At 39.5% G+C, this 26,536-nt stretch overlaps 1 protein-coding gene across 11 annotated transcripts; it reads left to right on the top strand.

Moving 5' to 3' along the window:
* The first annotated feature begins 578 nt into the window (after positions 1-578).
* On the top strand, positions 579-21,901 carry sap130a (Sin3A-associated protein a). 11 transcript variants are annotated; one of them, XM_083568830.1, is made up of 21 exons: positions 579-696; positions 3,235-3,351; positions 4,027-4,283; positions 4,499-4,663; positions 4,749-4,872; positions 10,645-10,769; positions 11,049-11,170; positions 11,264-11,408; positions 11,855-11,945; positions 12,058-12,162; positions 12,329-12,470; positions 12,621-12,739; positions 13,013-13,279; positions 13,376-13,553; positions 14,603-14,701; positions 14,873-15,228; positions 15,549-15,803; positions 16,054-16,179; positions 17,492-17,595; positions 19,330-19,443; positions 20,616-21,901. In XM_083568830.1, the coding sequence occupies exons 2-21, from the start codon at positions 3,249-3,251 to the stop codon at positions 20,772-20,774; spliced, it is 3,156 nt and encodes a 1,051-aa protein (XP_083424956.1). In that variant the 5' UTR covers positions 579-696; positions 3,235-3,248; the 3' UTR covers positions 20,775-21,901. The 11 variants fall into 11 exon arrangements, with proteins under 11 accessions (XP_083424956.1, XP_083424962.1, XP_083424953.1 ...); XM_083568833.1 differs by having other exon boundaries at positions 611-687; positions 11,049-11,164; XM_083568831.1 differs by having other exon boundaries at positions 611-687.
* Positions 21,902-26,536: the final 4,635 nt, after the last annotated feature.

Here is a 26,536-nt window from a genome sequence, read left to right as displayed (position 1 = left end):
CCAGGAAATATCAGGATTCAGGATACTGGATTTTGTAAATAAAGTTACATGTACATTGTGAAATGTCTAAAAGATAAGTTAGTTACTGCTACTGATTTTGATGTAACAGCTGTAAAGAGTTTTTTTTCACTGGCCTCAAATTTTATTTCCCTTTTTCTGATGGGGAAAATTTTTTCCCTCCTTCCCTGAAGTAGAAAACTGATAGTTAGAAAGCTCTGACACTTTAAACCTTCTTCAATACATTTGACATAAATGTGTTTTATTTTAAATTCATCTTATTATTATTATTTTGGTAAACACTGTATGGCTTTCAGCCTACGAAGATCGTTTATCATATCATGATTAGCACGAACAAATCATGACAATCACATAAATACTGTTCTAGTATAAAGATTAATAAGAAATAAAACATAAAAACGAATAATAATAATAATGAATAACAAATGAACACGTGTGGCTTTCGATTTTATTACATTAAAAATATGAAACGCTGACTTTGTAACATAAATTAGTAGAATTATAGAGACAAAATTTTTAATTAAGAAAGAATCATGTCAGAGGTTTAAAACTGGACTTTTATTACATATATGAAAAAAAGATCCACTTCCGTACCTCCATTTCCGCTCATGTTCATTGCTGTTAGTTTCCCGGTGCAGTAATGGAGCAGGACTGAATGGCGGACAGACGGTAGTGTGTGTGTAAGTCTGTACACTGTGCTGTGGGATTCTGAGCGGTGTGATGGAGATGTTTCCAGGCGTTTTGTGCCGCATTGATAAGAAGACGCTCCTGATATCAGTCACATCTCTGTCACACTCATATCACTGATCGGACGGTTAGCGGGCTGCTAACTGTTAGGCAGCTAACTAGCCTGGGAGTTAGCCAGCGCAGGATTCTATTGTGTTTTCTGTTTTATCTTTAATGGCAACAAATCTGTGACAAATCATCCCGGTAGTGACTTATACAAGATTTAGTAGCTCTATAAGCGCTCACGGGGTTAATACCGGAGGTCAGGCTAACACTAGTTCTGTTTACTAGCTTGGCACTAGTTAGCATTGCTAGCTTGGTTGGTTAGGACGCTGCCCAGAACCCGGCTGTGTGCCTCAGGGATTCGTTATGTTGTTGTTGTGCCTCAGGGATTCGTTATGTTGCTGTTGTTGATGTTGATGTTGAAACCCGAGCCGCTATTTCTCTCGCTACTGCTGGTTCAGAGTTGAGCGCGCTGTGAGGTGCAGTAGCTCCGGGGGTTAGCTCGATACACCGCTATTATCCACTGAACCTTCGATTTTCATTAAATGATGCTCAACACCTGCTCAGGTGGCGGTGTGTGTATTTTGAGTTACGGCCATTTCAATTAACCGCTGGACGTTCATGTACGTAGGTTAGCGAATTATTAGCCAACCGGCTAGAAAGATGGTGTAACGTTGACCGCGGGGTCTATGTGACTTTTATAGGAGGGTTATGAGAGTGTTGTGGGCGGTGACTGTTGTGAGTTGTGGGGGACTGTGGTGCGAGTGTTGGGTTAGGCTGTTGGGTTAGGGTGTCGTGGGAGAGTTCTGTGGGTTTTTTGAGAGTGCTGTGAGTGTTGCGTGTTAGTTTAGAGTGGGTGTTGGATGAGGGTGTGGTGAGTGTTGGTGCAAGTGTTGGGTTAGGGTTTTGGTTGAGGGTGTTGGGTTTGGGTGCTGTTTGAGGCTGTTGGGTTTGGGTGCTGGTTGAGGGTTTTGGATTAAGGTATTGTGGGAGAGTTCTGTGGGTTTTTTAAGAGTGCTGTGAGTGTTGTGTGTTAGTGTTGAGTGGGTGTTGGGTGAGGGTGTGGTGAGTGTTGGGTGCAAGTGTTGGGCTTGGGTGCTGGTTGAGGGTGTTGGGCTTGGGTGCTGGTTGAGGGTGTTGGGTTAGGGTGCTGGTTAAGGTTGTTGAGTTAGGGTGCTGGTTGAGGGTGCTGGGTTAGGGTGTTGGGTTAGGGTATTGTGGGAGATTTGGGTTGGTTTTGTAGGATTGTTGCATTTTAGTATTGAGTGTTTGGTAAGGGTGTTGGGTGAGTGGTGTTGTTGGGTGTTATGGGCTTAGTGAGGGTGCTATGAGCATTGGGTGTCAGCGTTGAGTTGGGGTTATTGTGTTATGAAGGTTTTGGGTGGGAGTGTTGTGTTGGTGGAGGGTTTGTTAGCATTGTGTGAGTGTTGTGAGGGTGTTGTGGGCATTGAGTGTGGTTAGCGTTGAGGGAGCGTTGTGTGAGCAGTGCAGTGTACTACAGCTGTGTTGTTTACTCGTGCATGTGATTGCAGAGCAGTAAGTAATTGTGAAACAGGACTTGTGTATTGCTGTAGATGGCAGACTGCAACCTGAGATTTGTAAAGCCAGTAAAGCTGCATGCAGATCCCTGTAAAGTAAAGCAAATCCACAACAGGAACTGTTCTGCTCTGGAGGTTTTCTAATGGCCTTTTTCCTCTGATTAATCTGTTTGCTGTTTGGTTTATTAAGATTTGTTATTTTTCTCTCAGTTTTGTGAGTTTGAACAAATGAGGTAATGATCATAGTCAGAGGTGAATCTGAACATCCTGGTTGTCTTGGATCGATCCCGACAGACTGTCGTAATTCAGTGAGACAGTGATTCCCTTGAATTAAGGATTTTGGGTTTCAGGGTGTCTTTATGTAAATCTATTTTATTTATTTATTTTTCTTTAAATGCCAACTAAAAATAAACAACTCCGGTTCCACATCTCACTCAGGTAGAGCCTGTAGCGCTGCAGATTTTTTTTAAACATTTACAAATGGACTTGGAGTTCACTCCTCTCAGAGAAAATAACTAACGCATGCTTGGTGACTGGATGATGTCATGGGTCTATTTGCATTCTGACATTCATCATGGTCTCTAGCATATCAACTTACTAAATAGAGTACATTTTGAATCAAATGGACTAGAGGTTTATCAGAATAGAAATGCATTTATTTTAATTGAATTTCATGATTTTTTTTTTTTTATCTTGTAGAGAGTGAACAAAAAATAGAAATAATAATAAATTGATTAATTATACAGTCACACAGACGGGGTGTTTTATTTCTTTTCTGTAGAGAGGAAGTAGTGTGAGAAGTGTTAGAAGTGTGCCTGGTCATAAGTTAGACTTCATAAATAGATCATGGCATAGTAAATGTGATGTGGTTTAATACAAACAGAGAGCCCTGATATTGGAGATGTTATCATTTGAAGGGCTTCTCTTATTAGATTTTCTCTGCTTGTAGGTTGTTGGGGTAAAATGAGTTCTCAGCAGTTTCCCCGGGCACCTTTGCCTCCTGCAGGAGTGGGACAAGGCCCAGTACCCCCTGGCAACAGCAGCCTCATTCCTGGGGGCCAGCCAGGTAAATTCTCATCTCCAGTTTATTGAAAATAAAATTCTAAATGTTTTTTTTTTTTTATGTTTATTTACTTGTAAGTAGTCTGTTCTTATATGCATTAACCTCCACGGTTGGCACATGGTCCGTGTCTTCTGTTATGTGACTATGAAACTAATATTTCTTGGTGTTTTATTGGAAAATCTAATTAGCTTGTTTTTCATGTCATATTTAAAAAAAAATATATCACTTTTTTAACTAAAAAATTAAACCAATTGACGTCAATAGCAATCTACTAAAGATTTTGGAATTTATTTATTTCTGTCTTATTTTGAATGCCATGCATTTTTTTCTACACTGTGTAGTTTATATTTATTTTTATTTATGATTTAAACTGTGTTGGAGATTTAAATCTTAAAAAATCTTGCTTAAATGAATAAAAAAATCTAATTTATGGCAGTATACAAACAATAAAAAACAAATGCACTGATAAAAGGAATTTGAAAGCTCTGTTATTTAAATAAAGTTTTTGCTTGGTCTGGGCATTTTATGAATTTCCACATGAAGCCTTATATTGTCAGCTGTGTTGCATCATTGAAAGTCACTGGCTTGGATTTATTTCTTTCCACATTATTTAGATGTATATGGTTATAATGAAAAGTTTGCCTTTACTAAGTTGTATTGTACACTAACTTCCTGTAGGTGGAGAAGAAGGCAACAGAGATGCAGACCACACTCAGGACTCTCTCACTAGTGGCAGTGGGACTGGATCAAGTATGCAGTACCGGGACGATAAGCAGGAGACAGTGGTGGTTAGGCCCTATCCTCAAGTACAGACTTTGAGTCAACCACCAGCTTTGGCACAGCACATGTCTATCCAGACAAGTTCTACAGTAGCTGCACCACCAGCTCATCTAGCCATGGGCCAGCAGCCTGCCTTTACTGACGGAGCGATCAAGGTAACTGTAGCTCATGTTAAAGAGCCTGTAGGTTCTACACAACATTCCAAATGGAGCAGAAAGAATGTAGTTGTATGTAGGGTACAGTGAATAAAGCACATCTCTTTTGAATAGTATTACATTGTAAGAGAAAGGTTTAAAACTTTTTTTTTTGCTGAGTGATAATAAATCAAGCAGTTGTACTAAAAAGCTGAAAATTTTTTGTCTTCTCACAGGCTGGTCTAAAGTCGACTATGCCCAGTCGACTAATTGCCCCAGCTCCAGCTGTTAGTCAGGGGCATCTTTCTGGCTCCGCAAAAGTGCCCAGTCATATTACTGTTACCCTGGAAAGCAGTATGGCTCCGGCCTCCATCCCTGTGGCAACCATCAGTGGTCAGCAGGTAGGCCCAATACACTTGGGTTTGTCTAGCTTAAGGAATTTTTGTTTTGTGACTTTTATAATGTCCTTATTTTACTTTCTGGCAGGGACAGAGTAATCTGCACCACCTGATGGCAACCAACCTGCAGATCATCAGGGGCAGCACACCTGCGCTTCAGATCGGTTCTTCTACTGCTCCTCCTCACACGTTCACCTCCCACCTACCCAGAGGTCAGTTCAAATATAGATACGTCTCAGATGTCTCTTATTTGTCAGAGTGCACGTGTATAAAACATGATGACGGGAGGGGAAAAAATAAACATATTTTAGTAATCTTTGATGTTTTTGCATTAAAATGAATACACTGACTGATTAAAGTGACAAAGGTCTTAATTATATTATCCAGTAGTGAGGATAGTTTCATTGTTTACTTGTAAACTTATGACTAGAGCAATCATGTTGATGGAGAGGCTGAGTAAATGCTATGCTTACTTTCAAAATGAACACACCTTTTATATTTATGAATGTGAAGTTATTTATTGTCTGTTAGATAGAAGGGTACTAGATGATTTTCAGGTTGCTTTCCAGTCACTTAAAGGAATGTTTGTTCACCATTAGGGGTGTAACTGTACGGCATTTTCACGGTACAGTACGTATCTCATTTTTCAAGTCACGGTTCGGTTACTTTTCGGTACTGTTTAGGGAAGAAATGCAAAACATAAAATTGCTTGTCTTTTTTTAATAGCGTTGTTTATTAATATTTGTAAACATCAATAGTTAAATTTTTAAAGCAAATTTTATTTAAATACCTGCTTGGTTTAAATAAAATATAAACTATATAAAAATAAAAACATTTTATTATATCGATTATATTATATAGGCACAAATTAAATTGATTGAAAACAGATGGATTTGGATAATACAGATGTGTATATAAGTGTATGTTAATTATATATGGAAACATTGACAATTACAGGAAGTGGCAGCAATTCTGCTACTTTTCGCACATGCACAGTACAGATGATGTTTCCGGCACTCTCGAAGTGCAAGGCAGAGACTAAATAAACTCAGATTTTAGCTCTGTTACACATGTCAAATCAAGTTTATTTGTATAGCGCTTTTCACAACAGACATTGTCTCAAAGCAGCTTTACACAAATCAACAGTTAAGGTGACTGGTGTGAATTTATCCCTGATGAGCAGCCGTGGCGACTGTGGCAAGGAAAAACTCCCTTATATGTTATGAGGAAGAAACCTTGAGAGGAACCAGACTCAAAAGGGGAACCCATCCTCATTTGGGTGACATCAAGAGTTTGATCATAAATCTTTCAACAATACAGAACACTGGAGAGTGAGAACTAACATGAGTACTGGAGTATAAGATTATAAGTGATGTTCTTTCTGCAGTCTTATACAGTCTATATGGTTAGTAGCGCCTAGTTTTAGAAGCTCAGCATTTGTGATCATCACAGATCCAGCATCAGCTTCTTCATGCCAGAGCCTTTAAACACTCCAGGAGGTCCAATGTCAAACTCCACACATGTAGCGGGATCCAAATGGCACTGGTACGTCTCTAGATGGTTTGGGATGTTTGCGAGTTCGGCATTTACTTCTTAAAAGGTCCGTAATCATCACGAGGTGGGAGGTGACTGGAGCTGGCCAAACCTCAGGGTGTCTCGGGATGGGGAGAGAAAGAGAAGCAGTGGAGAGGAATTAGCGTAGCTGCTGTTCATGATATTAACAGCACAAGTTGATAATGTGCATGTGATCAGATGTTCTGGAGCACAAAGTTATGATATGTGATGTGTGTTATGTGTAGGCTTTGCTAAAAAGATATGTTTTTAATCTGCACTTAAACTGGGAGAGTGTATCTGAACCCCGAACACTGTCAGGAAGACTATTCCAGAGTTTAGGAGCTAAATGTGAAAATGCTCTACCACCCTTAGTGGACTTTGCTATTCTAGGAACTACTAGAAGCCCAGATTTTTGGGATTTTAGGGAGCGTGGCGGATTGTAGCGTGTTAAAAGACTGGATAGATACATAGGAGCCAAACCATTTAGTGCTTTATAAGTGAGAAGTAATAGTTTGTAGTCTATTCGAAACTTAACAGGAAGCCAATGTAGGGACGATAGGATTGGGGTTATGTGATCATATTTTCTTGACCTTGTGAGAACTCTGGCTGCTGCATTCTGGACTAATTAAAGCTTGTTTATTAATGATGCAGGACATCCACCTAGTCATGCATTACAGTAGTCTATTCTGGAGGTCATAAACGCATGGACGAGCTTCTCTGCATCGGATATAGACAACATGTTTCTTAACTTAGAAATATTTCTAAGGTGAAAGAAGGCTGTTTTTGTAACTTGGTTGATATGATATTTGAAAGACAAGTTGCTGTCTCCCAGGTCTTTTACCGTTGAACTAGTGGATACAGAACATCCGTCTAAATGCAGGTTGAGATGCTGGAGCTTCTGTATACTAGTTTTTGGGCCGATGAGCAAAATCTCAGTCTTATCAGAATTTAAAAGTAGAAAGTTATGGGTCATCCAATCTCTTATTTCCTTAACACACTCAGTTATCCGAGTTAATTGAGCTGTATCGCCTGGTTTAGATGAGATATATAGCTGAGTATCATCAGCATAACAATGGAAGCTAATTCCATGCCTTCTAATAATATTTCCTAACGGAAGCATGTATATTGTGAAGAGCAGGGGTCCTAGAACTGAACCTTGCGGCACGCCATAATTTACTTGCATTAGCCTGGATAACTGTCCATTTAAATCTACGAAATGGTAACGATCGGACAGGTAGGATTTAAACCAGCTTAATGCCTGTCCCTGAATGCCGATGTAATTCTGTAAGCGATCTAGGAGGAGATCATGGTCTATAGTGTCGAATGCAGCACTAAGATCTAGTAGAACCAACAGCGAGATGAAGCCTTGGTCTGAAGCTAAAAACAGGTCATTATTGATTTTAACTAGAGCAGTTTCTGTGCTATGATGGGGCCTAAAACCTGACTGAAATACTTCAAAGATATTGTTCTCTTGCAGGTAGGAACATAACTGGGCAGCGACAATCTTTTCTAAAATCTTAGACATAAATGGGAGATTTGAAATTGGTCTGTAATTCGATAGCGTGTTTGGATCCAGATTAGGTTTTTTAATGAGGGGCTTAATACCTGCTAACTTGAGGGATTTAGGGACGTGACCTAACGATAGTGAAGAGTTAATAATATTCAGAAGAGGTTCACCAGTTGTATATAACACTTCCTTTAGTAATTTAGTAGGAATTGGATCCAACTGACATGTTGTCGATTTCGCTTTGGCAATAACATTATACAGCTCTTCCTGTCCTATACATGTAAAACAGTGGAGTTGTGGAGTTGAAGGTAACACTGTCTCAGGAGATGGTGTCAGAGGTTGAACTGCCACAATTGTTTTTCTAATGTTATCTATTTTTTCAGTGAAGAAATTCATAAAGTCCTCACTACTAAACTGTGATGGAACACAATTTTCAGAGCCCTGATTTGTAGTTTGTTTAGCTACAGTACTGAAAAGGAACCTGGGATTGTTTTTGTTATTTTATGAGTTTGCTCAGGTGTTCAGCTTTAGCAGCTTTTAGCGCCTGTCTGTAGCTGAGCATACTGTCTTAATACGCAATTCTAAATACCTCCAATTTAGTTTTCCTCCATTTTCTCTCCAGATTACGTGTTGTTCTCTTGAGGGCATGCGTATGACTATTATACCAAGGTGCAGGTGCTTGTTCTCTAACCTTTTTTAACCGGATGGGGGCAACGGTGTCTAATGTGCTAGTGAGGATAAGGTTTATGTTGTTAGTTATTTCATCAAGATTATCAGTTATGGGTTTAGTGTGAAATTGAGATAAATCAGGCAGGTTCTTTATGAATCTGTCCTTAGTGGTTGGAACAATAGTCCTACCAGGTCGATAACGTGGTGCAACATGGCTAATCTGCTCTACCGGTAGTGTGTACAGTATGAGGTAATGGTCTGTGATATCACTCTGAGGTAAAATATCGATATCAGTGACGTCTGCTCCGTGGGATATTATAAAGTCTAGTGTGTGGTTAAAACGGTGAGTTGGTCTGGTGACGTTTTGTTTAACCCCAAAAGAGTTTAATAAGTCAACAAATGATAATCCTAGAGCATCGTTTACATCATCTACATGAATATTAAAATCTCCTACAAGCAGCACTTTATCAAAATTGATCAAGAGATCGGATAGAAAACAAGCAAACTCATGAAGAAAATCAGCGTAGGGCCCTGGGGGTCTGTACACGGTGACCAGAGCGAGCTTTCTATGTATGTCTGAAAGTACAACTTTAAGAACGAGCACTTCAAATGATTTAAAGCTGAATCCTATTCTCTGACTAACATTAAGAGAGGCACTATAAATGGTTCCTACACCCCCCCCCCACGACCAGTCTGACGGGGCTCATGCTTATAAACATATCCTGACGGTGTCGACTCGTTTACACCCATATAATCACCTGGTTTAATCCAGGTCTCAGTGAGACAGAGTGCATCGAGATTATTATCTGTGATCATCTTATTTACAATCAGTGCTTTGGGTGCAGGTGATCTAATGTTTAAAAGACCAAACTTTAGAACTTTGTTGTGTTTGTTTATCTGGCATTTTTCAGTTTTAACTGCAATAAGATTATTTCTGGATCTTGTGTATTTAATTCTTGGTTTTACTACACGAGGAATAGATACGGTTTCTATAAACTGGGCTGTGTGTAAACTTGTTACTATTTGGTCTGTAGTATGCGTGTTCTTATAGTTGAAGATTTCCTGATGTCTTACCAGTCAGATGGTGTGAAGTATCCTAGAGATGTTATCTGATAGCACTGCTGCGCCAACTCTGCTGGGGTGCAGGCCATCAGGGCGGAAGAACCTAGGACGCTCCCAGAAACAGTTCCAGTTATTAACAAAGAGAAGTTTATGTTCTCGACACCATGACTGTAACCATTCATTTAGAGCTAAAAGTCTACTGAACTTCTCAGCCCCTCGCTGGTAAGTGGGAAGAGGTCCTGACACTATGATCCTCGTTGTGGGCGATGTGCTGCGTACCGTCTCCACCAGGATCCTGAAGTCCCTCTTTAAGATCTCCGTTTGCCTCAGCCTAGGGTCGTTCGTTCCGGCATGAAGAACAACCGCTCCGAAGTTCTCCTTTAGGAACGCCGCGGGTACCTGCGCAGCGACATCGAGAACACGAGCACCAGGAAAACAGCGAGTGTGCACCTTACTTTTAGCTCCGGTAGCGTGGACATGCCGGACGATGGAATCTCCGAGAATCACAGTGTCGCGTTCCGTCTCGCGGAGAGGGGCGAAGCGGTTCTCGTTCGAGATCTCGAAGGCCCGTAGTGGTGGCGGGGGAGACGTCTTCGACCGGGGCTTGGCTTGTCTCTTCCGCCGCTGCCGCATCCAGGGTCCGTGTTGCACCTTTTCCGGATGCTGTAGGTGCGCTGGGCTGGGCAGAGAAACGCGCAGAGTTGAGGTGCTGGGAGCGTTAGGTTCAACCCGGGAATTTACCTGGGACGAGTGAGCGTCCACCTGGGATGTTTCCAGCGCCGCTTTCCGCTCTCGCAGCCGGCATAGTGCTCATAATCACGAACAGAGTTAATAAACACAAATATGATAAAGTGAGAGACAATGAATATAGTGGTAGTCGAGTTTAACTGACTACAGGCACAAGTCAGGAAGACAAAAACAATTTAGGATTATTAAAAGAGAAAAACACAAACAAACAAATACAAACACGGAACTCGCGGCAAACAAGTCAAACACAGGAAGCGAGGTCACCACAGTAAATCTGATGAGATCACGTAAAACAAGGATTGCACTCGGTACACATGTGCACCGTACCAAAAGTCCCGTACTGAAATGGTACAGTGCGAATACTTGTAATGTTACACCCCTACTCACCATGAATAAACACATTTTTGCAGCAAGTGATTGTAATGCAATTGTAAATGTTTCTCAGGTGCAGCTGCAGCAGCAGTAATGTCGAGCACTAAAGGCCCTACTGTTTTGAGACCTGCATGTGGAGCAAATGCAGCACCAGTTCAACCGGGTGCTGTACAGCACATTATCCAGCAGTCCATTCCGGTACATTTTACTGTTAAAGATTTGTTTGCTTTTATGCTTCCAAATGATTTATTTTATATTTTTAAACAACTGCTTTTCCTTGCCATGTTAACTTATTGCTTACATGTAATGTGGCTGGTCAATTGCTGTAACATGCATCAATATTTAACAGACTACAACTTACTTGTATTGTCCTTAATCAGTGTACTTTTGTTTAGACCAAATTTATTATCATTAAGTCAGTTGGATTGATAACACTATTATGTATATTGTAATTTTACAACTGCGAAATGTTTACAGTCTCGACCTGCAGCCACCACTTCGACTGCTGTGCTGCCCACTGTGGTTGCCCCTATTTCAACAGCCAGAACCCAGTCTCCTATTATAAGCTCTCCAGTGCAGACACACACGGAGATGTATGGGTGAGTCTCTGTGTAATCCAGCTCTGCTTTTCTCATCAACATGCATTAGGTCATTTAAAACTGCAGTGATATTAACCATTGTTGCTATTTTAGGCGGACAGGGCTTACAATCCACCCTTCTTCAACTATCAGTATCCAGAGGCCTCCAACACCGAGAGATCCAGGCGCACGCATCACATTGCCTTCCCATCCAGCCATGGGAGCTCAAAAGGCCCAGACTGCACACACCATAACTCAGGTAAGCCTCCTTTTTAAAATCAGTCACCAGCCTTGTTTGTTTGAATATAAACACAATATCTGAGGGATAGATTTAATGTACAGAGAATCTCCCAAACAGTAGTTAAAAAAAAAATTCCATATTAAGTAAAGATACTGCAAGTGTTATCTGTTGTGATAGAAGGGTATCTGCAAGAGTGAAAGGGAAATTGATAGGAGAATGCTGAGGAAGGAGCTACCAGGAAGGAGGAAAAGAGGAAGGCCAAGGAGGTGGTTCAAGGATGTGGTGAGGGAAGATATGCAGGTAGTTAGTATAAAAGAGGCAGATGTAGAGGACAGGGGGTTATGAAGACGGATGATCCGCTGTGGCGACCCCTAATGGGAGAAGCTAAACAAGAAGAGGAAGAAGTGTTATCTTTGTGTCTTTGTGTTATATTGACTCTAATATGATTAAATTTTTGTCTCTAGAAGCCTATATTCAGCACTGTGACTCCTGTTGCTGCGGCAACTGTTGCCCCCATCTTAGCTACCAATACTGTCCCATCAGCTACAACAACAGGTACAGAGTAAAAAATTTCTATTAGTTTATTTACCAATTATCCGGAATTCACTTATTACAGTATGTGCACATCTGTGAGAAACTGATTCTTAATCCATCCTACGATCCAAAGGTTCTGCACCTCACACCCAGATGAGCAGCAGTACAATAGTCACCATGACAATGGCTTCCCACTCTTCACATGCCACAGCTGTAACCAGCTCTGCCATACCTGTTGGTAAGCACCAAACACTTAACAGCCTATAAAATGTATTACTGTTTTTCTTTCTTTTTCTATGTTCTGCATATAATATTTATAGCATTAAAGCATTCAAACAGCAAGTTGTTGACAAAAATCTGGTATGTTTGCTTATTAGCTGTTTATTTATTTCCCCCCACCCCAGCAAAAGTGGTTCCTCAACCAATTGCTCACACTTCCCCTCGGATCCAAACTGAATATACTGGGGAAAGAACAAACCTTATTCCCATCTCTGGCCATCGCTCCTCTCCAAACCCTGTCACTATGGAGCCTCGCAGTGATAATAGGTGAGTCCTGTAAATCACTGTAAATAAAAATCAATGCTTTTTGAATAATTAGGTATTTGAATTTAAGTCTAACACACCATCTATTTATCTAACACATGCTGACCTTTCACTTTCTGTTTGTCTTCTTTCTTTCTCTTTGTTTGCATGTAGACCCACTGTGCCTGTCCAATTCCAGTACTTTTTACCTACGAACCCACCATATGGCTATCCGCTCACCCATACCTATACACCGATCACTAGCTCTGTTTCTACCATCCGGCCCTATCCAGGTAAACACAGTTCCTTTGTAAACATTGATTTTTTTTTTTTTTTTGTAAAAATGGAGGCCTTTACTGTGGTTATATCTGGGTTTCATTTATAGAGTAGTCATAGCCGCTTTGCTTTTTTAACATTTGTATTTGATTTTGTTAGCTTCATTAAATGTCTGCTTTACACAAGTTGAGCCTATATAAAAAAAAAAATTAAAAAAAAAGTCAATTCTACAAAATATATTTTTCCAATTTAATGAATATACCGTTTTTTTTGTTTTTTTTTTGTTCCAGTCACAGCACAGGCTCCAAGCTCTGCAATTCCTGCTCAGGCTGGTGTGGGCGTAGCCACCACTGTCCATTTAAACCCCATGCAGCTGATGGCCGTAGACCGCATTGGCCTGCAGTCAGCTCAAATCAGTACTCAAAATATCCAGCCAGCTTCCATGACTGCACCAATCGGAGTACAGGGCTTGCATGCCACTGCACCAATCAGTACACAGGGTATTCAGCAGACACCAGTCGTCACACAACAGCCACAGCCCGAGGCAAAACCATCAGGTAAAGTAGGAAATAAAGCAATTTTCTTTCCTGAATTTTCTGAAGTTTTCCTCATTTAGGTTTCAAACTGTTTGACTAAATGATTGTGTTCATTAGGTGTAGTTCTGGCTGAGAGCACTGCGTTCGTGACCAACCCAATTGGCAGTACATTCAGTGCTTCACAGCCTATCACCACAGTAGTACAGACACACCCCCAGGGGACAAGCACAGGTGCACCCACACTAGTCTCTTCACCCAGACCTAGCATCCTGCGCAAGAAACCTGTGAATGAGGGGTAAGTCGGCTATGCTCACATCAGTCGGATCTTCTGAGCAGAAATATAACCATCAATTTCACTCTTTCTGTTGCAAAAAAATATCTATATGGTAAATATAATATTTATCTTTTGGACACTGCATTCTGTTACAAATCCTCCTTTTTCTTTGCATAGCTGGTGTATCTTTTCTCTCACAAATTACTTAAGCCTGTTGTTGTCCAAAACTACATTCCTACTTGAGCATTCTGTTTGAAGTCTGAGCAGACTAGCAAGAAAAATGCTACATATTTAGCATTGATCACATCTGATCATTTTTGCAAGGTTTTCTTTTTTTAGTTCTGCTCGAGTTTCAGCGGACTTGGATTCTTAGACAGCAGGATGTCAGTTAAAAATGTTCATTAGAGTGTACATGTACTTGCACTGAGCAGGCATAACATTATGACCACCTGCATAATATCGTGTTGGTCCCCTTTTGCTGCCAAAACAATCCTGACCTGTCGAGCATTAACGGCATTAACTTATTCAGCAATTAGAGCTACAGTAGATCGTCTGTTGGATTGGAACTGCCTTCTATGTGCATCAATGAGCCTTGGCCACGCATGCTCCTGTCGCCGGTTCACCACTGATTCTTCCCCGGACCACTTTTGATCGATACTGACCACTACAAAGTGGGAAATCCCACAAAAGCTGCATTTTAGAGGATGCTCTGACCCAGTTGTCCAACCATTTTGGCTATTGTCAAACTCAAATTCTCACGCTTGCCCATTATTCCTGCTTTGAACACATCAACTTTGAGCACAAAATGTTCACTTGTTCAAATGTTCAATGTTCAAAATGTTCAATTATTAGTTGTTCACTTCACAGGTCATAATGTTATGCGTGATTGGTGTATACCGTTCTCCTTTGGTGTAATTCACAGTGAGATATTCTAAAGCAGTACAAGAAAGACATGCTCATAGTGGGACAACCTACGGTGTCAGTAAACCAGAGTTCTACCAGTAGTCATAAATTGTGGGAAGTATTTGAGTTTGGAGTGTCAGTTTGGTGTTTTTGGGGTGTATTTTCAGGGCTGTGCGTAAAACTTTGATCCCAGCGCAGCCAAGTGAGCCTAGTTCTGCAAGAGTGGATAGTGGCGTGCGACTGGCTGGATCACCACGACCTGCGGGGTAAGCCCAGGTGCCCCCCTCCCCCCCCACCATTATTTAGATCAAGGACACCAAACTAATTATTGTTCCCAAAACTTACCATCGTCATTGCATGTGCAGTTGTCCTAGAGCTCTTGACAAATTAAAATTAAAGTTTGATATTTAATACACTTCATTTCTTTATTTGTTTAGAGTGAAGCCCAAACCTGATATTCATGTCGCTATGACACCTCCAGTGATGGCCACTGTGGAGGCCCTGCCTACACATGGTGGAGAACAGCAGCCCCTCTCAGCTCCAGCTCAGCACCTATCGCAGGCCATTCCTGCTCTTCTGGCCTCACCCATGCCAACTCCTCCTTCTCAGTCTGCGGCAGTTCTGTCTGCCCTCCCAGCAGCCATGGCTGTAACCCCTCCTGTTCCTGCCTCTATGGCCAATGCCGTATCTTCTCCAACTCAACCAGCTGCCAGTAGCACTGCAGCACTTAGCTCCGCCCTTTCAGAGGTCAAAGTAAAACAGGAGGCGGAGTCTATGGACACATCACAGCCAGGTCAATAGACTTTCCTTTCTATTTAGAGTGGTATTTAATAATGCTTGTAAATCATGTTTTATCATTACAATAGCAATACATGCCAGACTTGTAAAGTGTTGTTCATGCTTTACAGTACATTTTAGAATGAAATCTGTTTTAAAATGAATAGAAAGCTAGATTAATTCTTCCTTTACTGTTATATAACTAGATTTGTGTGCATGTACTGTAGGTTGCTAAAAAACCCTGTGCAAATTCAATGTGTTCATTACTAGAAATGTCAAGTAAATGGAACAAATAGCATGCTGAAAAATATAAACATTTTGCTAATTGTCTTGTAGCTCTTTCCATCCCCTCTTCGACAGCCCCAGCCTCTGTCTTCTCCTCCCAGGCTTCCGGCCTCACAGTGCCTACTCAGCCTGTAGACCTTCTACCTGGCGCCTCCCCACGCAAGAAACCACGCAAACAGCAGCATGTTATCTCCAATGAGGAGGGTGAAATGATGGAGACCAACAGCACAGACGAAGAGAGGGCCAGCAGCAGAACTCCTGGCAGCAAATTAGAGAGACCAGAGTCACCTCCTAGGGAATATGTGGGTGAGTAGCTTAATTTGGACCAAAGGGCCACCAAGTGTTCATAAAGGCACATCGTTTTCTTTATAATAATACATTTCCTAGAGCAATGCCTAGTTGTTTGCTTAACTGAAGCATTTATTTATTTATTTATTTATTTATAAGAACGTTTGAGGTTTTAGTCTTGGTTTTGTTTTTTGCTCTATTACATGCATCATGTATGCAAACTTCTCATATGTGGCGTTAGAGATTCTGACCTTTTTGTGTCTTCCAGACGAAGAGGGTGTACGGTATGTGCCCGTACGTCCCAGACCACCAATAACTCTCCTGCGTCATTACCGAAACCCCTGGAAAGCTGCATACCATCATTTCCAGAGATACAGTGACATCCGTGTTAAAGGTTAGTGGTAATGCTGTTGCCTACCTCTTCTCTTGATATAACTGAGCTTAAACAGGGTGCTATTTATAAGTGACTTTGCTGTTGCCAGCAATTCTGTGAATCATTGCTAAGGCATGTGAAATGAATCATAAAGTTCAATTGCACATCATGTAGTGTGTGAGCCATGTTACAGTCTAATTACTTGTATTATTTAATCTTCAATTTGAAGTTCCTGCTCATTAACCATATTTACAAGCAGTAGTAACCAGCACGTTTCATTCGTTTTTAATCCAATCGCAAACTTGAGTTTTACTTGGGGGAAAAAAAAATCAGATTCCAAAACATCTCTTATGGTCTGAATAATTGAACAATGACCAGGTTTCCTTGCATAACATTGTGAAAACTAAACCCTGCCAGTTTAACATCATTTTCAGACTGAGCTAAAATTTGGAATCAGTGTCATTTAGCTTTCATCCATAATATAGAATGTGATATCCTACATTGTGAACACTTGCTAATGAGATTTTTCAGTATAGTGTGGTACAGTGTGAGCAGAAATCAGATGGCAAGACCTTACTCAATGTATAGTGTAAGACTAAATCAGATACAATATGATACAAAGCATTTATTGTGTGGATGCGGGCATGTGCTCGTCTGTGCGCAGGATTGTTTGAAAGCAACAGAAAGCCTTGGCACGTAAAAAAAATAAATAAAATATATATATATATATATATATATATATATATATATATATATATATATATATATATATGCGCATTTTGGTGGGGGGAAAAAAAATACTTTTTTAAAATAAAGGTGAAAAGCCACGTTCTGGCTGCTGGCCAGAATTTATCTGCAGGGTCATCCAACTAATTTTCCCATACTGACTAATTTTTTTTGTTTGCTCTTCAATGTTGACAGTCACAAAGCAGCTTTTCAGAACATAAAGAAGTATCTAACGGAGATCATGTGAAATGAAGTAACAATGCTGGGCAAAGCATTTGATTTTGTCATGCCACGTGCCTTTACGTGGATGTGACTGTGTGACAGTGCACACACTTGACCGTCTGTTATACTGTATTGTGCCTTTCTGGTAAAAAAAAAAGTCACTTGTCCTCTGAAAGACAGTATATATTTGTACATTTTAAGCATGTCACAGTATACAAATATTAGTCTTATTTGTTATATTAGGTTTTACAAAACATAACCAGTGACTGCATTCCCATTTTATTAGCCTAATATTTTTTAAGGCACATGGAACAGCTTCTTATACTCTATATGCTTTGTATATGTTGCTCTTGACCTTTGTATTACTTGTTGCTGCCTTTTTCAGAGGAAAAAAAGAATTCTCTCCAAGACGTGGCCAATCAGAGGGGGGTTGCATGCCGTGCCCAAGGCTGGAAGGTGCACTTGTGTGCTGCACAGCTTAAGCAGCTGGTGGGTCACCATAAACATGCCCACAATCAGCGTTTTTTAAGCATTTTTAGGCAGATGGATTGTTTTTACCAGTGCATTTGTTAATCTGCCTTTCTACAGTAAGGTGACAAAAATCTTTTTTAATGGAATTCTTTTAAAACATACAGTGCATCCGGGAAAGTATTCACAGCTCTTCAATTTTTCCACATTTTATGTTATAGCATTATTCCAAAATGGATTAAATTCATTATTTTCCTCAACATTCTACAAACAATACCCCATAATGACCAAGTAAAAGATGTTTATTTTAAATCTTGGAAATTTATTAAAAATTAAACAAACCACATGTACATAAGTATACACAGCCTTTGCCATGACAACAAAAACTGAGGTCAGGTGCATCCTGTTTCTACGGTTGTTTCAACAACTTGGAGTCCACCTGTGGTAAATTCAGTTGATTGGACATGATTTGGAAAGGCACACACCTGCCTATATAGGTCCCACAGTTAACAGTGCATGTCAGAGCACAAACCAAGCCATGAAATCCAAGTAATTGTCTGTAGACCTCTGAGACAGTATTGTACCGAGGCACAGATCTGGGGAAGGGTACAGAAAGATTTCTGCAGCATTGAAGGTCTCAGTGAGCACAGTAGCCTCCATCATCTGTGATGGAAGAATTTTGCAGCCACCAAAACTCTTCCTAGAGCGGGCCGCCAGGCCAAACTGAGCAATCGGGGAAGAAATTAACTCTGAAAGAGCTACAGCATTTCTTTGGGAAAGAGGAAAACCTTCCAGAAGAACTTCAATTTCTGCAGCAATCCAAAAATCAGGCCTGTGTTTTAGAGTGGCCAGACAGAAGTCACTCCTCAGTAAAAGGCAGATAACAGCCAGCCTGGAGTTTGCCAAAAAGCACCTGAAGGCCTCTCAGACAATCAGAAACGAAATTCTCTGGTCTGATGAAACAAAGCTTGAACTCTTTGGCCTGAATGCCAAGCATTATGTCTGGAGGAAACCAGGCACAGCTCATCACCTGGTCAATACCATCATGTATGGTGGTGGCAGCATCATGCTGTAAGGATGTTTTTCAGTGACAGAAACTGGGAGACTAGTCAGGATCTACGGAAAGATGCATGCAGCAATTTATAGAGACGTCCTTAATGAAAACATGCTCCAGAGCACTTTGGACCTCAAGACTGGGGCGATGATTCATCTTCCAACAGGACAACGACCCTAAACAACACAGCCAAGATAATGTATTGATAAAGATAAATTATTGAGCAAAGGCTTTGAATACTTATGTACATGTGATTTTTATTTATTTTTATTTGTATAAAATGATTGAGATTGAAAAGATTTCAAACACACTTCTTTCACGATGTCATTTTGTTTGTTTTTTTAAATAATGAATTTCATCCATTTTAGAATAAGGCTGTAACATAACAATGTGGAAGTGAAGCCCTGTGAATAATTTCCAGATGCACTGCATATCATGTTTCTTACATTTGAGAAGTCAAAGTATGCTTTAGGCAGATGAAACAGAATCCAAATGTGGTCTCTATTTAACCTGTACAATACAATTTTGTCTAACCGTTAGAAACAGGCTTGGAGTAAATGGCCCAAAAAAAAAAAAAAAAAGATAATCACAGCTTATAGCCAGAATAGCAAATGAATCACAGTGCAATTAACACTTAAATGTACTAAATGCACAGAGCAGAAGCAGTTATTTGACAGTTATTTGTTCTTGTCTGGCTGTAGACGAGCCTAGAGCATGACGTGTACAGCCGTCTCACCTCTCTACAAGAGGGACTCATCCCGAAGAAAAGAGCAGGAGCTGATGATGACCTGCACCGCATCAATGAGCTCATCCAGGTCAGTACATCAAAAAACATCATTAAACAGCTATCCAGTGTTTTGTTAACAGTCTGGATATTGTTCCATATCACCCCAAATGAAGTGACTCGCATGCTGTGAATAGTGTTGGACCCAAACAGACCCAAAGTTAATACAAAGGTTGGAGTTGAGGATTGGTTAAAATCCCAATTTTCAGTGTCCTGCAATCCACGCATGAATATTTGTATGTTTGTGCAGCTCATGACATTCATTTTCAGTGACCGTATTAATAATATTGCTCTGTGCATTGTGGTTCAGCCGTTTTCACCATCTTTATTAAGAATACAATTCCTCTGCCATTGTTAATTTTTGAATTACCATATTTCCGGATTATAAGCCGCTACTTGTTTCCCCCACACTTTGAACCCCGCGGCTTAAACAAAGAAGTGGCTAATTTATGGATTCTTCCTGGGTTTTCCCTGGTTCACAAGCTTCAAGCCAAAAAACTGAGCCCCATAACATTAGACAATGAAATTGCAGAACGGGTTCAGGTGAACCATTGAAACTCTTTATATTAAATCAGACGCACTCGCACTGAATCGGGGCGCACCACATCATAAATATGAATGATGTTCCTCTGACGTTTGACCTGCCGCTCACTCGGACTGTCTACAGGAAATGCGAATCCTTCGTCCTGCTGAAAACAACCAGGCATCAAAAAACGCACTTCACCTGTGTTCTGAGCTGCACGGCATCAGGAGAAAAGCTTCACCGATGGTGATTTTTAAACGCACAACAATGCCAAAAGAAAAACTCTCGAGAGGAATTGTTGTGAAAGGAAGGAGGAAGACAGTGAACAATGACTTTCTTGGTAGGCTACTGTTTAGATACAAGCCGTGTAACAGACACTGTCTTTCGTTAAAGCCTGTGTACAGTTCATTAGTTTTAATGTAGGAACCTGCGGCATATATAGTCAAGTCAAATTTTATTTGTATAGCACCTTACAGCACTTTTTATGCTAAAAATAAAAATCTTTGTCAAATTCAGTGGGTGTGTCTTATATTTGGGTGCGCTTAATAGTCCGGAAATTACGGTAATATAACAATGAAGACCATAGAATTTAGTCATTAAAGTTGAATTTAAGTTTGCTAGGTAAACACTGGTAATCATTCTATGTGATTTCTATTCATGTCTGTGTGAATTATCTCTAGGGTAACATGCAGCGCTGTAAGCTAGTGATGGATCAAGTGACTGAGGCAAGAGACACCATGATGAAAGTTCTGGACCATAAAGACAGAGTCCTCAAGTTACTCAACAAAAACGGCACAGTCAAGAAGAGCTCGAAGTTAAAGCGCAAAGAGCGGACCTAGACAAGCTAGGGCTCATCATTCTCCTTCATCTCTCTCTTTTTTTTTTTTTTTATCTCTGTTTATGCACCTGCAAGGTCAAATGAAAATATTTCGGTTCAGTGTTTGGACCATGTCATGGTTTTTCAGGTTGCTGTGCACAATCACACATGATCTAAATATACATCACGCTATCTGTATTTGTCTGAGCAAAGAAAGGAGGTTGCATCACTGGGCCCTCTGTCTGTCTCAACCAATTAAAACGCCACAGGAACTGCTGCTCATTGAGGCTGTATGTCTCCGTAGGTTAGGATTAAACAACCGACTAACATTTTCATTTGTTTTTCTCCAAGAAAAGTCTGAGTATTTTTGAACAGTAAGTTGCCTTACATTTTCGTTTTCTTCATAGACTTTTTGTGTTGGTCATAGAGATCTATTGAAGCTCGCACATGCTTTTTCTTCATCACGTCATGAAGCGAAAAATCGTGACACCTAGACGACGTACCTCCTTTAATTATGATCTTTACAAAGCCGACTGAAGGAAAGTGTGTACAGGTATAAAGCTTGGTATGCAGCACACACCGACACACTAGAGCACAGTGTGTATACAATCCAAGTTTCAGTGCCTTCTATCATGAGTGTAGCTGTGGGATTTGTTTGTTTGCATTCAACACACTCAAGGAAGCATTTTCAGATCAGTTCTAAAAAAAAAAATACCCGAATTTCATATTCTACAGTATATTTCTGCCTCACTGGTCCCCAATTGTCAGCATTTATTTTAGATTTAGTTTATCATCAAAAAAGCGGATATGCTTAAAGAGGTCTGAAGTGCATTTGAGGACAACACAGAGGTCGAGTGTGTACTTGAACGAAACAGTATAATTGTGTAATAAGAATGTGTGGATAATTTTACATTTTCAACCTCAGAAGAAGAAAGTTGTATAATTATGATTGACTTGCTGTTTACTGTAAGTCTGTTTTTGTGTTTAAGGCTGGTTTTGTTATTGTGGCTCTTCTTTTACAAATATAAAGTGAATGTTGTGGTTATAACTTAGATTAAGGAATAATTTTGACTCTTTTGTACATTTTGCTTTCCTCTTTTGTTATCTGTATACTGTGTGTTATTGCAGTAAAAGAAAATGTATGTAAAATTCTATCAGTGCAATGGTTTTTCATTTGTTGATTCTTCCATTATCGTAATGCCTGCCGGCAGGAAGTCAGTAGTTGCACCATACAAAAGCTGTGGATATTTCCAAGATGAGTGCTTTAGTGCCTTTTTCTATTTCTGTAGGTGTTTTAGAAAAGTGCAGGTCACCAGGTTTACATTGATCTCAGTCTTTGAACTATACTGAATAAGCTATGGAGAGGCACCCTGGCTCATAGGAGATACAGGTATGAGCTGTTGTTTTAAAAGCCTTTTATTATACATGCAAATGTATTTGCCAAGAATGCAAATCGGTTGGAGGATGTTATAAAAGCAAGTGGAACAATATGTGGAATAAGATGTTCAACAAACGCACCCAAATGTTATGGTCAAATGTCCACAAACTTTTGTCCACTGATGTTTTTTTAAGCCATGTGACTAAAAAATCAAATAAGACACCCCCCCCCCCCCTTTATTAGTTTATTCTAAATATAAATAAAAATTAAATGACTAATAACGATCTTTTTCTTCCTGTTTATGCATTGCCGTGTTCGATAACAGGAGAAATAAAAAGGCAAGCATTTTGAAAAAGGACAGACTGAGAAAACCAGAAATGATATTAACATTATATCTAATGTGTTGGGATTTAAATCTGTTTCATTCTTGGCCAAGGCAGAAAAGTTGTCTCTGCTAATTTTTCAGAAATTATTTTTCAGTTACACTTAAAATGAGCTTAATCCAAGCATAGATCTGATCCCATAAATGCTTAATTTTGAGGGTTGAATTTCCAACTTTCAGTTATTTAAGGTCAATTTTCTTTTACTTCCGGTTAATAGTCATCATCTTCTTTTGGCTTCTCTCATTAGGGGTCACCACAGCGAATCATCCGTCTCCATACCCCCCTGTCCACTACATCTGCCTCTTTCAAACCAACTACCTGCATGTCTTCCCTCACCACATCCATGAACCTCCTCCTTGGTCTTCCTCTTTTCCTCCTTCCTGGTGGCTCCATCCTCTGCATTCTCCTACCGATATACCCCATGTCCAAACCATCTCAATCTCACCTCCCTCACATGCCCTGTCCCTCTAATAAATTTGTTTCTAATCCTGTCCATTGTCGTCACTCCCAACAAACACCTCAACATCTTCAGCTCTGCTACCTCCAGCTACACCTCCTGTCTTTTACTCAATGCCACTGTCTCTAAACTATACAACATCACAGGTCTCACCACAGTCCTTATAAAAAACTTCCAGTTAATAGTAAGAGAGTAATTTTGAAACAGTCCTTTTATTATATATATTTCATGCTGGTGTATAATGGTGTAAAATCTGATCTATTGAAAGAATAATCAGTATATTATTACTCAGGATTACACCAGCTTGTTTATTTACAGGTTTAATTTCCCTGTAAAAATTAATATGTAACTTATTCAACGCAAAGTTTAAGTTAATCAAATTTCTTCATTACATCACCTGTGCTATAATTAATTTCCAATAAAATGCAAAAAAGTGAAGAAATATTCTATAAATAGTAATTTAGAGAACAATCATTTCTGTGAATCTTTTGTCAAATACAGCAAAGTCAAATGCCTTAAATTACTTTTTTTTTTGCAATGAAATAAACTTGGCAACTTGTGTGTTATTGTGAATATTCCACAAAAAAAAAAAAACGGCAATTAAATTTACACAAATATATTCTAGCGTGTATAGTTTGCTACAGAAGCGGTGTGCTAGTTTTGAACATACAATCAAATGCTAACATTATACAGCAGCAGGTTCATTCTCATGTATTAAAGTCTACAGGCACCTGCACTGTTATTTCCTCAAGGCAGATATCTTGACCCTGGCAACACATGATGGCTGAAATATGATTGGGTAGAAACTTATACATAAGCATACAATCCTGGAAGCAGTGCAACTGAGAGAAAAGCTATAAAACTAGACTAATGGGAATAATTTAATACATATTAATGAAAAATATATATTTAATTGTCAGTGATTTTGGGCAGAAGAGACACCTTTTGTGTCCTGTTTTTTTCCCTCTTGACAGCCTAAAGTGCATCATTATGACATTTTTGTGCATTTAGTTTTTCTCTTTTGTATCTGTATACTATGAGCTATTGCAGTAAAAAAATAAATAAACCTGATCACAAAATTAAACCTAAAATTCTAATTCTGAAATATTAAAAATTGATGGCTTTGCTTTGCAATTTGCATGGTATATTTTTGTAAATGTATTTTCTTCAACAACTGGAAAAATACTGAAATATAAGTTAAAGGAACCTAGAATTCTTCCTGATTCCAGATTTAGATTTATACTGACTCTGCACAGATGCAAAGGAGGAGGTACGGGTTTGGGTACATGGCATTTTAACAGCCGTTTATTATAGGCAGCCTTGAACTAGTGTAAATTAAATATTCTAAGTATTCTTTTATAACATAAATGACAAAATGTTTTTATTTTTACACTTTGTGAAAAAGGTCTTTGCTTCCGCTATTAACGATGCAACTATGTTTTCAACATTTAACTGTGCAGTATACTGTAATGTTTTTTATACTGTTTAGTGGTGTAAACTAATATAATGTCCAGGAAATCTCAAGAAATCTAGTAAATAACTTGGGAGGCCACACCTGATCCATAATCTCAAGATAATATTCAACCTTTATATGGCTTTTAGTAGACACGGTTCCTCTGAGAGCAATTGTGATTGTGTGTATTTTGACCGAGTTATGTGACTGTATTATAATGCATTACAGCAATACAGTACCTCTGCAGATACAGGTCAAGAGCTTAAGCCCATCTGGTATCAGCAGGCCTGTTATCGACAAACTTTTCATAACGTCATTTTCCCCATTCTAATATCTGATGGGAACATTGATTTTTCTCTCAGTTATCACAAAGGCCATGTCTGCCACAACATTTACTTGGGTCCCAGGGTTAATTAATAACTTTAATGTACAGAATGCCTTGGTGACTTCTCTTGGCAAGATCTACTTTTCATTTTGAATATTTTGGCATCCTTAGCCAGAAGACCTGCACAAAGCCATGGCTTCTCACTGAAAAGCTCAGACTAAGGACTTGCCCCAGCAGTGTGGAAAAAAAAACAAATATAGCCTACAGTGCACTAGCCTTATATGTTTTTAATTAGGACATCAATACAAAATGGTGCAAGCATTCCAGCTAATTTTTGTGCACTTCAAAATACAGTCACGTTCTACTACTCAGCGCCAAAATGTTTGCCTTTCTTAAGTAACTGAAGTAAAAGTAAGTAAAAGTAACTCCTACACAAATAAAAATCTCTACCTTTTGTCACTAAATGTATGTTTAGTAGCTTATATAACAGCTATATAAGAATAGGATAACTGCATGCAGGGTGCCAGTAAACTAACTATGCATATAAACTTTCTTTTGGCTTCTTCCGTCAGGGGTCACCACAGCGGACCATCCGCATGTTTGATTTGGCACATGTTTTTACGCTGGATGCCCTTCCTAACGCAACCCTCCCCATTTATCCAGGCTTGGGACCGGCACCAAGGCTTGTGCAACTCTAATGGCTGCAGTTGGTTCCCCGGGGATCAAGCAGCGGTGAGAGCGCTGCATCCTAACCACTAGACCACCAGGGATATGCTGGGTAAAAATATCAAATGTAATCCTCTGGTCAAAAATCTTCTATCAAAGGTCATATCAATGCTTTTTTTTTTTTACCAACTGGATGAATAATGAATGGACATTCGGTGCCATCAGGATAAGGATGGGTTTTCTTTTGAGTCTGGTTCCTCTCAAGATTTCTTCCTCATATCATCTCAGGGACCTTTTCCTTAACACAATTGCCACTGGCTTTCACATTCAGTATAATAAGCACTAAACTTATAGATTCCAACTTCATAACCTCTTTGTCTCTGTAAAGCTGCTTAGAGGACAATGTCAATTGTTAAATGTGGCAAATATAAATAAAGCTGAATCGAACTGAACGAAATTGGATGATATCACAGCGTTTCATCAAAATAAAAGAGACCTTGCTGTTGCTGTTGTCTAAGGATATTAAGCCAGCCCCTGCTTTGACATGTCACTCCACAAGAGGCGTCTTCTGCTCTGAGCACTGCTCCAGGAAGTCTGAGTTGTGCATTATGCAATATTGTTAATAAATATATCTATCTGTTGGTATGATTTAGATGCACTATCAAGTTTTTTTAGTTCATGTTTTTTCTTTCATTGAAACACTATTGCTGGTGTTTCTTGTGTATAAAATTTAAAAGGCTTTCATTACTTAAAAAAGTCTATATTTTACCTATATTTGAAGCAGCTCTGACACATATGCTGTGTGGTAGGTTATCTGTTGCTTTAATATCCCCACATCACCTAACAAGAGGTTTACTTTCTGTAATCCACAAGTCCAAAGGTTCAGCATTTTACATTTTCAAATACAATACACAGAGTTCTTATTAAATGCATTATAGTACAGGACCCTGTATATAAAGTACAGTCAACTAACAGAGAAAACATAAGAGGATAAGTTCTATACCTGTAGGTTTTACAATGATGTAATTCAGAGGGTAAATTCTTGCTGTCTATTACCATCTATTACGATTGCACTGAAAGCTTTATGCACAGAGAACAAAGTCAAAGTGTCATAAATGACTG

The sequence above is a fragment of the Silurus aristotelis genome, assembly GCF_946808225.1.
Source record: "Silurus aristotelis genome assembly, chromosome: 2".
Classification (NCBI taxonomy): Eukaryota; Metazoa; Chordata; class Actinopteri; order Siluriformes; family Siluridae; genus Silurus; species Silurus aristotelis.
The sequence above is the reverse complement of the archived record's forward strand: the minus strand, read 5'-3'. Positions and strand labels throughout refer to the sequence as shown.